This window comes from Ictalurus furcatus, chromosome 11 (assembly GCF_023375685.1).
Source record: "Ictalurus furcatus strain D&B chromosome 11, Billie_1.0, whole genome shotgun sequence".
NCBI lineage: Eukaryota > Metazoa > Chordata > Actinopteri > Siluriformes > Ictaluridae > Ictalurus > Ictalurus furcatus.
The window spans coordinates 7,303,699-7,318,920 of record NC_071265.1 but is presented as its reverse complement, the minus strand read 5'-3'; the positions used below and the strand labels follow the sequence as shown (position 1 = coordinate 7,318,920).

The 15,222-nt window shown below is 37.9% G+C and overlaps 1 protein-coding gene across 2 annotated transcripts; it reads left to right on the top strand.

The window, feature by feature from the left end:
* Window positions 1–9,589: 9,589 nt before the first annotated feature.
* Window positions 9,590–15,123, top strand: c11h1orf210 (chromosome 11 C1orf210 homolog). Of its 2 annotated transcripts, none has more exons than XM_053636886.1 (5): window positions 9,590–9,846; window positions 12,165–12,282; window positions 13,331–13,793; window positions 13,955–14,038; window positions 14,142–15,123. In XM_053636886.1, the coding sequence occupies exons 2-5, from the start codon at window positions 12,178–12,180 to the stop codon at window positions 14,522–14,524; spliced, it is 1,035 nt and encodes a 344-aa protein (XP_053492861.1). In that variant the 5' UTR covers window positions 9,590–9,846; window positions 12,165–12,177; the 3' UTR covers window positions 14,525–15,123. The 2 variants fall into 2 exon arrangements, with proteins under 2 accessions (XP_053492861.1, XP_053492862.1); XM_053636887.1 differs by lacking the exon at window positions 9,590–9,846 and adding an exon at window positions 10,065–10,408.
* Window positions 15,124–15,222: the final 99 nt, after the last annotated feature.

Here is a 15,222-nt window from a genome sequence, read left to right as displayed (position 1 = left end):
TTGGTTCCTTGGCTCAGCATTAGCTCTGCCACCACTGAGTGAGAGGACGACTACAGGGCAGGCTCAGGAAGGCCCAGTGCCTGTTACCAATTAACACGGGCAGTGTCTCTAGTTAAATGATCCTTTAACTAAACCACTGATTGATCTATTGTATAAAAATGATCTTAGAGATCCTGAGGCAATGGCAGCAATGTGATTCTGTATTGCCATTAAAGAAAAACATGGCTCCATGTTGACCTGCAAGATAGTTTATGCAGGACATGCAGGTTATATAAATGAACCCGTGTGAGGCATACATGTCTGACCCAGCTTCCTCAATCAGAACCCCTGCACAGCTTTACCTATTTAATGCTGGAAAATGTGTGGAAGTATTAATCATAACATAACCGATGTGCTTTTGTGTTTTCAGCAGCTGCAATGGCTTTTTAATAATTGAACTTGTTTCTCAACCTTACATGACACTTCTACTGGTAATTGTCTAGATACTGTATAAGGCACATACTGTCTAACATATGATTAGAAAAGTTCTTACAAACTGTAAAGTTCAATTTGAGATTCATTTTCTATAAGTGTATTAACCAGGTCAGGGTTATGGTGGCTCTGAGGTCTAGACACAAGCTAATATACATGAGCTGAGAAAAATATTGTATCTCCAAACAGTTGGTTATTTCAGAAACAGGGAGGGAGAGTAAAAATAATTATAATATCTTACCACAGTAATAATGTCTTATCATTGCTGAGCAGGTTTGGGAGGGTTACTTTAAAAATGTATTCTGTTACAGTGACAAATTACTTCATAAAAAATGTCATCAGTAACGTAATCCAAGTTTCACAATATGAAAGTAACGTAATCTGATTATTTTTGGATTACATGTGATCTAATATAATTTTATTTAGAGCCTTTTTTTTAGAGCTTAAAAACATGTTCAGTGATTGGATTTGTTTTAATTAATTAATTAATTAAATGAATAAATAAAAGATCACTGTCCCTATTGCGGGTAACATTACAACACAAAAGCTAGGGTGACCATATTCTGGTTTTCCACAAAAAGGACACTTTTTTTAAAAATTTCTTTTGGTGTGGGGGGCAGGGGGGCCTTAATAGCATTCAAAACAGTGTTACTATGAATGCAGACTTTAATACACTGAAAAAGACACACTATTAGCGTCACTTAAATCTATATAACTAAAATTGGTTTCACTCTGCCCATGTTTTACATTTTTTCCTACATTCTTCCATGGAATAAAATAAAAATATTAGATGCCATGAGTGTACCTTCTGCCATCTTTTACACATGTGAATGACCATGCAATACGAAGCAATGTGATAACATAAAATTAAAAATGACTTTATATGGCCATGGGCATTGTTTTGACTTTGGACAGCTGTCATTTGCTGTTACAGTATGTTGATGCCGTACACAACAGTGCTTCACCTGGGTCACCTGTGAGTCAGGTGGTAGAGTGGGGTGTCCACTAATCATAGGGTTGGCGGTTTGATTCCCAGCCCACATGACTCCACATACCAAAGTGTCCTTGGGCAAGACACTGAACCCCATGTTGCTCCTGATGGCAAGTTAGCGCCTTGCATGGCAGCTCTTCTACCATTGGTGTGTGAGCGTGTGTGTGAATGTGTTAATGAGATACAGTGTAAAGCGCTTTGGATAAAAGCGCTATATAAGGTGAATGGTACCATTCACCCACACACGTTTGTTGAGAGTTGTCCAATAGTTGCCATAAGCCTTTTATAATCGACCAATTGGTGTGAGAGAAGGCGGGAATTACAGAGAGGGGTTAAAGTAATGCAAACATGCGCACACATGTTGCAGTATTAGACCATAAGCAGATCATAATGAAACTAAACATTTCCGGACATTTCCTACCAAATAAACTTTGCACAAAATTTATTTGCGCATGCACCAGGAGGTTGCTCACGTGAGTCCCGAACTATAATCAGGCAGCTGTCTATATTGTATGTCATGTCAAAAGATTAATTTCTTTGGTTTTAAATGTAAAAAATTGTAATCCTGATAGTATTCCCTTTTTTTTTTATTTTTTTTTTACAAAATGTACCTGTAATCTGATTAATTTTTTTATTTGACGTAACTGTAACAGATTACAGCTACCAGTTATTTTTTTGTATCCTGCCGTTACAGGAATTCCGTTACTCCCCAAGCCTATCGCTGTCTTTGTGTTTTCAAGCTAAAAAGTAGTGAGGACTCATTCCAGAATGATTCAACTTTTTGCTCAGCCCTAATGAGAAACATCTCATTAACTGGGCATGGGGTAAATGTTGGGAGCTGACTCACACATCAAATAAATACAGCTAAAGCAAAATCCTGTATTTCAATACAAAATACAGCTGGTGTTTAATGGATTTAAGTGGGTACTTATGTTTGTTGAGGAAGTCATTTTGTTCAGTGGGCAGAAACAAGCAGAAGACCACCAGAACTGCAATGGCTTAAATTTGATTGAACTGGACGTTCTTGCCTTAAAGCTGTAGACCATTTCCACAGCTATGTAATAGTAAACGTTTCTACTGGATTTCATACCATTATTTCAGGAGGAATTCAAACCATTTTCTTCAGGAATTTTCTCTAGAGGAAAGATAGCGGTTGAAAATCTTTCAAATGCATTTTTGCTGGATTAATCTTGCAGTAAGGCCTGTGGGAGATTTGTTTGAGATATAAAAATGCTTTCGAAAATGTAGTAAAAGTCAAAGAGGACAGAAGTTGAATATTTCCCAAGCAAAAAAGGATTTATAATATGTTACTAGACACCAATGAATATTGCGATAATTATAAAGGTTTCCCCTTGAGATCTATTAAGTATTCTTCTATTCTACTTGTTAAACATTTCTTGATGTCTGTGCCACAAATATATTATGAAAACCAATTAGTGATGACAAAGACTTTACAGTAACAGTTCTGTGGATGTGAACAAGGGGAAAAAAATGAGAACTGTATATGCAATATGCTACAAATAGCCTTCAACCTTGAATGTGCCTTCCTGTTTTCATGTGGCCACGTGTTCATTATCCTCTCTCCTGTTGCTTCTTTAATTTAAACCCCATTGTCTGTACAGATGATTTCATTTCACTGTCACTGCTAATAAGACAGTTTAGTGCATTATGGACCCAGAACTGTGATTAAACACACACACACAAACACAAAACACATTGGTGCAGGGTGTTAATAATTTTACTTTCCTCAGTGGGAGAGGTTTTGTCCTCAGGAACATTAAGACCCATACACGCACATGTCAATACACAAAAATGAGAGGGAGATATAAACTAAGACAGATATACTGCACTTGAAAACGAGAGCTGTGGAGAAAAGCAGCTGTAGCGAGAGTGCTGTGGAGACTTTGTACAGGAAGCAGTGCCGCTGGACCTGATATGTGACCAGGAAGCAGGCCAATCAGGAATCAAACAGCAGGCGAGGAGAAACAGGAAAAGCCGCTGGTCTCCTGTCTGCTAAGAGTGTTTGCTCAGCCAGCTACCTCTCTTTCCCATGAGATTCTGCTGGATCACAGCTGAGCTGGTGGATACTTACCCTTTGCTGAACCAGGATTCAAACACAGGAGGGAAAAACTTTGTTTTGTTAGCGAACAACAAAATAACAAACGTAGGTTTTGTTGTCAAGTTCGCTTGGACAACCTGATGACCTGCAAGCAGCATGGCATAAATACAACCCAATCATAACTGTCTAAATGATATGTTTGGTTTCATTATCCTATATACTTACTTTCTGTACACATTACGATAATATATATGGAATCTGTCGCTTAGTAACAGAAAGTGATGCACCAAAACCATGTAGGATTGTGTTTACTAGCATGTCTTCGACTCCCCAGAGTTTGAACACAGTTTCAGGTTCTTTGTTGGTTCTTTGCCTGTGTGTTCACACACTCAGCACGGCCAAGCCAAACATTCTGCTGATAAAAATCACTGATTAACATATCATTTGGGCAAATCACTTCTCTTTTGCTCAGGAACCAGACTTGGCAATTCCCACTGCAAAAGGAAATGAGAGTTTTTTGAACACTTGAAGTGAGCCAAAATAACAAAACTAGTCAGTAAAATAAGACCACCTAAGGGAGCGTGGACATGTAAGAAAGTGCTGTGGGAATGTAGTACCATGCAAATGGATATGTTTAAATATGGATTTTTGCATATGTGATAAAAGAAATGTATATATTTGTTTCAAAAATGATCAAATGTTTCTAAATGTATAAATATAGAGTATGTTAAAGAACAAAACTATAAAGAGCAGTAAACAGTAAAAAAAAAAAAAAAATACTACATCAAATCAACATTTGGCATGACCAATCCTCAATCGGATGAACTGTGTTGAAGGAAATTGGCCGAGATTGTTCCAAGAATCTCTTCTGCATACTTTTATTTTCTCCCCAGTTGCTCATAGTTGTGCAGGTTAAGGACCAGCTTTCATAATGTTCAGATTAGTCTCTGAAGATCTGTAGCTACTGTACTACTGTAAATGTAGCTACTGAATGTGAATCAGACAGTTAACATGTACGTCATTTCACTGATGCTGTTCTGTAGAGATGTAAATTGTATAATGTAGAATGTAGGAAATTTAATGTCCTCACAGCCCCTGAGTCCCCAGTTCAATCCTGATCTCAGGTAACTGTTTGTGCATACTTTCTCATGTTCTCCCCGTGTCCACATGGGCTTTCTCTGGGTCATCCTGTTTCCTCTCACCTCCCTAAAACAGAGGTTTGACTATGCCAAATTGCCTCTAGGTGTGAATAAATGTGCAAAATGTGTGTGTGTGTGTGTGTGTGTGTGTATGCATGGTGTCCTGTGATGGTGTGCTCCTTCTTAAGTTAATATCATTCTATTTAAAAAATAATAATAATAAAAAAATTAAAAAAGAAAGAAAGAAAAAAGAAAAGAAAAGCAAAATACATTTCCTCATTCAATTTTCTTCTTCTTCTTTTTTTTTTTTAAACAACACTGATGTTATTGTCAGCAAATTAACTGCTTCATGTGGGTTTGGGGCTTTTTTTTTTTTTTTTTAAAGATTAATTTAGATCAAAAACCTAAGGAGCCAAAAGTCTGTGTGTGTGTGAGTGTGTGTGTGTGTGTGTGTGTGTGTGTGCAATAAAGAAGGCTGCAGATGCAACAGCAGTGTAGGTGCCAAACATGAATTCCTTGACCAGTTCATCTGCATCTGTCGTAAGACAAATTGTCCATTGTTTCGTCCTCGTGTTGTTTTTTCCCTTTGAGGACAGTGAAGCCACTGCAGATGTTCCAGGGTTTCTTTCTCCTTCCTCTTATTCCATTTTTTTCCTAAACACACACACACACACACACACACACACAAAACAGAGCTAAAGTGTTACAGACATATCTCCAGCGTGATCTGGAGGCACCTTAATGGCGCCAAAACATTAAGAGTTGTACAGGAAATGACCCTATTGTTTTCACAGTCCCTTCTGATCCTCCGCTCCTTTTACTCAATACAGACAGCACTTATAGCAGAAGTGTTGCTATAATAGATGCACACCATGACTGTAAAAAGTCTACACACCTCTGTTAAAATGGCAGGTCTGTGATGTAAAAAATGAAACCAGCATAAATCAGATCTTTTTTTCCCACCTTTTTTGTGGTATTGAATCCAACAAAAAGGCTGGGGGGCGGAGGGGGGGGGGTGTGACAGGGGCTGGGGGGGGTCAGAGTGTAAATTCACCCACTCATCACTCCTAATCGAATGCTGGTCAGCAAATAATCTCCAACATGTGTAACATGTGTAACATGATTTAATGTTCTAATTATTTGTATTTTTGTTAGCTGTTTTAAATATATTGGTCATTTTTGGCCATCTCTTAAACAGCATCTGGAGCCAACCTTAATTAATATAACGGGAGGAATAACTCAGTTGCATAAGTGTGGCATGTGATTGTGCTCAGAATGAACCAATCTCATTCAAAATTATGTTCAAAAGTAATTATCTTACACCTGTCATCAATGAAGTGGTTCTGATTAACCGTAAATAAAGATAAGCTGTTTCTGTAGGTTTTTTCTTGACTTCTTCTTGGTTTCATCTGCCATGGTCTGCAAAGAGTATACAAAGCATTAGAGGGACATTACCAAGAACAGGATGTCCATCCAAAATTGACGTGAGGACAAGAGGAAAATATATCAGGGAAGCTGCCAAGAGAACTGAGGTACCATTAAAGGAGCTGTAGGAATATATCCCTAGTACTGGTCACTCCATTCATGTGATGGCTTTGGCTCAGGTGGTAGAGTGGGGTGTCCACTAATCGTAGGGTTGGCTGTTCGATTCCCGGCTCACATAACTCCACATACCGAAGTGTCCTTGGGCAAGACACTGAACCCCAAGTTGTTCCCGATGGCAAGCTAGTGCCTTGCATGGCAGCTCTGCTATCATTGGTGTGTGAGTGTGTGTGTGGGTGAATGAGAACCAGTGTAAAGCACTTTGGATAAAAGCGCTATATAAGTGCAGACCATTTACCATTACCATGCATGTGACAATAATCTCTCGTGCTGTATTCTTTACATGTCTAGGCCATGGGGTAGGGTAGCTACATAGAAGCCATTTCTCAATAATAATATATAAAAAAAAAACATTTGATGAGTCCAAGGTAGAATTTTTTGGCCTAATTCTAAAACATTTACACTTATGGCATTTGCCCTAATCCAGAGTGATTGACATTTATCTCATTTATACAACTGAGCAATTGAGGGTTGAGGGCCTTGCTCAAGGGCCCAGCAGCAGCAGATTGCCAACGCTGGGATTTGAACTTACAACCTTCCAATCAGTAGACCAACATTTTAACAACTGAGCTACCAGAGAATCAATAAAGCTGTAGGTTGGCTCAGGTGGGAGAGCAGGTTGTCCATTAATCAATCGTAGGGTTGGTGGTTCGATTCCTGGCCCACATGCCTCCACATGCTGAAGTGTCCTTGGGAAAGAACCCCAAGTTGCTCCCGAGGGCAAACAAGCGCTTTTGTGTGTGTGTGTGAATGAGAAACAGTGCTTTGTTAAACTGCTATGGTTAGAGGGCGCTATATAAGTACAGACCATTTAACATATGTTTGTTGCACAAATAAAGCAGTTTATCACCTAAAGAACACCATAACCATGAAGCATGGTGGTGGCAGCATCATGCTATGGGGCTGCTTCTCTTCAGCTGGAAGTCAAGATAGAGGGATAGATAGCTCCAAATACTAATCTGTTTTGTCAGAAAACCTGCAGGGCTTTGTAAGCAGCTCAAGATGAAAAAAATAAATCTTCAAGCACAATAATGACACAAAGCACAAATCCAGGTCAACAAAGGAATGGCTTCAGAAGAAGAAAATGAATGTTCTGGAATGGCCCAGCCAGAGCCCAGATCTATAGTTGTTCTTGAAAGTTTGTGAATCCTTTAGAATTTTCTATATATCTGCATAAATATGACCTAAAACATCATCAGATTTTCATACAAGTCCTAAAAGTAGACAAAGAGAACCCAATTAAACAAATGAGACAAAAATATTATACTTGGCCATTTATTTATTGAGGAAAATTATCCAATATTTTATATATTCAAGTGGAAAAAGTATGTGAACCTCTAGGATTAGCAGTTAATTTGAAGGTAAAATTAGAATCAGGTGTTTTCAGACAATGGGATGATAATCAGGTGTGTGTGAGCACCTTGTTTTATTTAAAGAACAGGGATCTATCAATGTCTGATCTTCACAACACATGTTTGTGGAAGTGTATCATGGCATGAACAAAGGAGATTTCTGAGGACCTCAGAAAAAGAGTTGTTGATGCTCATCAGGCTGGAAAAGGTTACAAAACCATCTCTATAGTGTTTGGACTCCAATCCACAGTCAGACAGATTGTGTACAAATGGAGGAAATTCAAGACCATTGTTACCCTCCCCAGAAGTGGTTGAGCAAAAAGATCACTCCAAGAGCCAGACGTGTAATAGTCAGCAAGGTCACAAAGGAACCCAGGGTAATGTCTAAGCAACTAAAGGCCTCTCTCATCTTGGTTAAGTGGTATAAATGATTGTTTCACTAAGATAACTCACAACATATAATTTTCTGTTTGTGGCAGTGTTTACATCAGCTAATTTCTTTTTCTGTGGTTACAGTAAATTTGGCCAATCTTGCATCTGTCCAAAAGTTGAAGTTGAACCGAAAACGGACCTTTCAACGAGATAATGATCCTAAGCACAATAGCAAATCCACAAAAGAATGGCTCAAAAAGAAGAAATGGAGGGTTATGGAATGGCCTAGTCAAAGCCTAGATTTGAATCCCATTGAAATGTTATGGGGGTATTTGAAACAGGCAGTACATGTTAAAAAAAAAAAAAAAAAAAAAAAAAAAAAAAACCCTTAAATATCTTACAGCTGAAAGAATATTGCATGGAAGTGTGGTCCAAAATTCCAGCAAGCCTCGTGGACAACTATACAAAATGCCTACAAAAAGTTATTTCTGCTAAAGGGGGCAATACTAGCTTCTGAAGCCAATGGTGTACCTACTTTTTCCACAGAAGAATATCAAATTGAAAAAGTTTTTTCCTTGTGGTTTTGTTCAAGTATATCAACTTCATTAATAGGCACTGTTTCAAAGATGATCAAATGTTTGTTTTTCCAAATAATGTCAAGACAGCCAGCAATTTCCATGGGGTGTACTTTTTTTTTCACATGACTGTACAGTATGTGGGGAAAACTATTACACGGGCAGACAGACACACACATACACACGTACACACTTACACATTTAAAGCAGATTGGCAAATGCATTCATGATTTCTAATCCCATTTCTAATTCCTACACTTACAGTTCTGTCATCGGTCCTTTTGTGTAATTTGTACTTTGGACAAATTTTGTGCTTACTCTTTAAATTTCTCGACCTAATGCATGGAGGAGCAAAATTGATAGAGTAAATAATCCACCTCATTCTGTTAATGGTCAGGTGTCCCTGTGTCAATGAAGCAGGTTGAAAAATATCATGCTAAACAGAGATCAAATCTAGGGGGTGTTTCATTCTGTGGAATCACCTGACATGACTGCCACTAATGAATCTGAATGAACAGCTAAAACAAATCAGCCCAAGCCTTGCTTCTTCATACAAGTCCAAAATGATACACCTTAAGACATATATTAACAGCAAATCGTATGATATTGATGGCAACAATTATGATGTCTTTTTGTTTTTGCCACCCCTGAGTATTTATTTAGTATTTAGGCAAAGTAACCTAACAGGGTACATTCACAAATCCTAGATGTAAGAAATGCGACCAGACTTTTAAGGCAAAGTTTAGAATGTCGCACAACTTGTAGTATACCACTTCATCCATATCAGAGCAGGTGTAATAATTTCTAACCATGAAAACAGGTACCGAACAGGAAGAGTAAAGAACAATTCAGCCAAATGACTGTAGCAATAAACCACCATTATAGCACCCATGTTTACACCTTGAGAAAAATTCATGTAATACAAAGTCTTTAATCACACTTTAATCTATTTAGCATAACACTTTCATCTATTATTAAAAAGTGAATGGGGGTTTACATTCATGAGCTTAAAATTACATTTGCAGAGTTGCAGCATTAAATACAGTGTGGTGTCTAACATATGAATGCTTCTTTGAGGGGCCGGAAATCCATGTAGAGCTGAATGTGGTTATCTTGTTACTCATTAACAAGTTAAAGGCACACCTCGAGCAACCTTTGCACAACATGTCTCCATTTTATTCCTTTGGAAACATCTGGCTAAATAGATTTGTCTGAGTGCTAAAATGTGATTATTGAAGATTTCCCTCTCTGTTATATTTAGAGAGACTGAAGGACCAACACTCAGGTAGGTCGCTACTTTATGTGATAGTATTTAGTTGTCAAATCACTATATACATAAAGAGTGTTATGTTCAGTATTTAAATATGTATCCTTTACATATTACTAAACTGTCTTTTCCTTTTATTAACTACTATTCATTTTGTGTCTGAATTAAATGAATGCAAACTTGCATGTAGTATTAAAGATTAAGAAAGATAATCAGTTTTTTACTCATAACCCTGACAGTATGGTACAGGATCTCAGTGAATATTCTCACTGATATTAACCTGCTCAACTGTGACTTGATAAAGCTGCTGAAACAGATAGAAGTGACGGTATCATGTGTCTCACTGTATGCTGTTATTACTCACAATGTGTTAACTATAAACACGATATGCTTAGTTACACCCAATGACTCTTCATCTTCTATCACAACAAGACAAGCACTAGGAAAGCTGGACTCTAACCTGAAGTTTAACCACAGAGATATGGAAGCGGGTTTAGACTTATTCTACTGGGCTTATGGATAGAAATGGTATTTCCTGTCATATGATATTATAAGCTGTGTACAGCAGAGGTGGTGAAAGGTAGGGGTCATGATTATTTTTCACCTGTATTGTTGCTTTGTGGTAAACATGATGATTGGATTAAACGTGTATTGTTAACAGGTTTTCTATCTCCTTGCTTGATTCATGCAGTGTTTTCAAAGACTCTTTAGGAGATGTCGCTAACTTGACCAAGTGACGATAAGAATGCAAAGTCCCCATGACAATGTAATCACTATGGAGTGACTATTGATTGGAGCAAAGAAAGCAGGAGTTTCACTTGGGGGAAGGGCGATAAACTTGTTGAGTGCTGTTGAGGAGGTCAAGTGAAGGACTTTTTCATATCTCTGTATGTTGCATGATTTAAGACGTGTGTAAAAAGCACTACCAGTTTGTTCTGTAGAGGATATATTGAGATAAAGTAGCTACATGATTAAGAAAGGGTTTGGCATTTTCAATGTGTTCAACCACAGGCAAACCACAGTCAAATCCTAGCGTTCCTCCTTCCTGATCATCACCTAAAGACCTGCCAAGTGTATTTATGGCAATTTGAATTATGATACCTATGTCCTAATCAGACACAAATGCAAAAACAAAACAAACAAACAAAAAAACCCTCACAACCCTTCACACACGGTGGTGTTTTGGACCAAGAGCATTTGTTGTGTTGAGGAAATCTTAAGGGAGGAAGATAAAAGTGAGCTCCTGACAAGTGTTTACAGCCAACATGCTGACATTGAATAGTGAGAGAAAGAGAGAGAGGAAAGGCCCTAAGAACACAAGCAGAGATTGTGAACAATGGCTCCATGGCTAAGAGAAGAAAGGGAGGAAAAAACATTTAAAAAAAAATAAAAATACTCTGGTGTGGACTCCTATATTACTCTCAAAAGCTTTATGATTTTTCCCCATAGTGCACTGCACATAATATACAGAATACATAATATGCAGTTGACGTGACTAATCAGACTACCATTTACATTACAACAGTGCACTCAACAAATACAGAAATTCAGATATACATGCTTATTTAAATAAAGATGTCCATTATTGAGCCTGACATAAATTAGCCCAAAAATTATTCATAAAATGCTATTTGTATCCCATTGATATTTCACTGAAAAATATGTACACGTTTTAGGCATATTGGTACAGTGTCAAACTACTGTATGTGCATATTTAGCACAACATTCGCTCAACAGTGTTACCTGAACACATTTACCCCTATGAAATATTTGGAATATTCCATATATCACCTGTTCAGGAAGTTGCATCATCCAAATTTCCTGAAGATTATGGGAAGAAGAAAATGATATGCTCTCATTCTTTTTTCCTTATCGTCAATGATATTTTAATATCATTATCAATATGGCCGACAAGACCACTTTGAACGTACAGCCCTCTTACCCAAATTATATATTTAAGTATATTAAGTAAACTATTAATTGACATGGATTACAAAAAGGCAATCATTACAATGTTCTTAATGTTGTCATGTCATTAGCATGGATGCTAGTTAACAACATTTTGTGTTTTTACTAATTCTATTCTAAAAACACAACTCGTTACTCGTTTAAATGCAAATTGCCAGCAAAACCGTGTAATAAAAAAAAACAACAAAACAAAACCAACAACAACTATACTGTTGCGTGATATGGGATGAAACATTGCTTTGGATGGCAAAATGCATGTTTCATTATTGAAAATGATAAAATGACCAAACTAGTCTAGGAAAACAGCTCCTTATAGATATCTCTCTAATCAGCTTTAAAGATCTCATATTGCTGTTTTACTTTGACAGGAAACAGTAGAGGATGTGCTCTGTAGGTTATACTCTGTGTATGCTCTTCAGTCTCTGGAACTCAGGTTTATGCCACACACTTGTAAATGTGGGACCCTGTGTGGGTGATACGCAGAAGGTGAGTGAGAAACAGCTTCCCAACTCCACTTATTCACAGTCCATGAAGAAACATCCTGTTTGCATTCATGCGTTTCCTGTTTTTAACAACGGGCATTAGCTGTAGAGTGTACAGCTGATGAAACGTTTATGTGTAGTTTTTTAATGATAATGTAATGATAGACCTGTCTGTTAACAGTCTGTTATTAAAATGAGTAGTCATGAGTAAAACTGTTAGAGTCTGACCAACCTTTAGACAGTATAATAATTGATCTCTTGAAGTATTGAAATTATTGGTTTGCAAACCCAAATCTCATTTCAAGTTGTCCTGTCGGTTTGTTCTGTTAGTTGGTTGGTACTGTATGTTCATTATGTCCATGAGAAGGTAGCAGTTGTCTGGGGAACACTGCTAGCACAGATGGTGTTTAATCGGAGAAACTTTTTCAACAATCTCCAAACTTACGTGATGACAGTCAGATTTTCCAGCAACATTTTATATGAATGACAAATCTAATATAGAAGAAGTAGAGACAGTACACGTTGAACTCAAAGTCCCAGAATAATATGCAACTATACAACACAGTTTAGTTACTGAAGAGACTCAGCTATTTAATGATCTATGAGATGATGAGCATGATGGTGTTGATGACGGTATTAGCATGCAAGTTGAAGCTTTGGAAGCTGATCTGTTTGAGCTGAGTGCACAGATGAGGAGATGAGAGAACTTGAAGGACTGAATGAATAACACTTTGGTCCATCAGTCAGTTTAGGTAGAGATGAAGCAAGGGATAAATCTCACTGACACCACTATCAGCAAGTAGTTAAACAGCATTTTGGGTCATGTAGGAGATTGAAAATAGACCAACTTGATAATGAAAGAAATTCAACATTTAAAATTTTAATTTGAATTATTACAAAAATCTTTTGAACATAATTTTTAGAAATACTGATATGCTAGACATATGTCTCAGGGAGGATTTTCCCTCTAATTACATTTTTTATGATTTTTTGCAGTACAAGCCATAACCCAGCCCTATAACCAATCTTAATTCACAGTGTTACTTTCTCAGGCTACCTTTGATTGCAGCAGACGTAACCTAACGTCTGTACCCCAGCAAATATGGCCAAATGTGACTGAGCTGGACTTATCGGAGAACCACCTAAATTTATTACACACTAAAGCCCTGAAGAAGTTGAGGCACTGTGATGATTTGATCAATCTCAATTTATCAGGAAATTACCTCCCCCTGCTGGTAAAGCAGCACTTCTACCACTTCCCCTCTCTGGAAATACTGGACCTCAGTGGATGCAAGTTGGCTGCAATTGAGCCTGGGGCTTTGCTCAGCTTCCCCAGACTGCAAAAGCTGTTTCTAGGTAACAATGAGCTACAAACCCCAATGTCTGCTGTACTTCGAGGTCATGGATGGGTTGAGGTTGTAGATCACACCAGTAATCTTCAAACGAGTGACAGAACCAAAGAGGTGGTGCAAGTTGGTGCCAATATTTGTCAGAAGGAGAGACATTCTGGTGGTGGTATGTTGTTGTTATTGTTGTTTTTTGGGTTTGTTTTTTTTTTGCAATAGCTAGTGCAGATCTTCTGCAAATCTTATGCTGTTTATTATTAATCTGCTCTTCAGATAATTTCAGAGTTATTAGGTAAAATTGTAAATACTTTTGTCATTCTATTGCCACAGCCTTCAACATGGCCACCCACAGTCTGTTCCTACGTAAACTACTGGCAGAAAGTTCGGCGGCCATAACACCAAACAACACAACAGGTTCGACTTATAATATTATAGTCATTTTTCCATAATTGTTCTGGAAAGAACTACAGAATAACCTCCTTTTTCACTTTGTCCTCATTGTCCTCTGTAACCACAGATGGCAATGAAAAAACCTCTTCAGATAGCTGGAAGTACCTGGTGGCAGCTCTGGTGACAGCCATCAGTGTCTCCATTCTCATTGCCATTGGGGCAAAGTGTAAACTTCTCCATCGGTATTTGGCCAGCTACAGACACTCCAGGCTCAGTGAGGGGGATGGGGCAAGTCAGTGTGACCCTGCAAGTTTTGAGGTGGGATTCTCCAACCAAGGCAACATCCCAAATCCAGACAGGGTAAATGGAGGGAACATGGAGGAATATGATGATGGATTCATTGAAGACAATTACATTCAAGCAAGTGAGAGGGAAAGAGCAGCACGAGAGGCCGAACACTGGGAGGAGGAGGATGAGGATGAGGATATGGAAGAGTTCAGCATCAGATAAACAAAACATGAGCTGAGTGGGAGGTGTGCGTGGGACTGTTATTTTTAATCCTATTCCTGCCCGCTCCTAAAGGAATTCTGACTAATTCTGCCTGCTCCCACAGTTAATATTGTTTGTACTTATTAAAGTTAAAATATAAACAAATAAGTAATCGAAGCCATTATGACGCTGACCAGGATAAACCAGTTACTGATGATGAATGAACGAAAGCAGAAAATATCATAAAGCGCTGCGCAAGCACCACACATACACTGTATATGATCTCATGGTAATGCTAATGAGCCTTTTTGTGTCCCATGATCTTCATATTTGACTGCCCGCTCCCACCTACAACAAAGTAAAAACGTTTGTTGGGTGCCGCAGGAGCCCAGTCCCAATGCACCCCTTTAGTGTGAGGTTTTCTACTACAAAATGGAGGATGATAACTTGCAGCAGGACTTGACAAGCCTACAAATGACCTTAAAAAAACATCTAGTTTAATGATTTTCATACTTTAACATTAATATTTTGTGTAATGATTTAATGGTCTACACTCCATATCTTTATGTTTTGTTAGGCTTTTTAGTCTAAATTAATAAAAGCCATTTTTGACATATTGACCTCAGAGTGTATTGTCTAAATCAGTTGTTCTGAAAGTGGGGTCTGGTCCTCGAACATAGCCAGGGAGTCTGTGATTTTTGTAATTTATTTTAATTTTG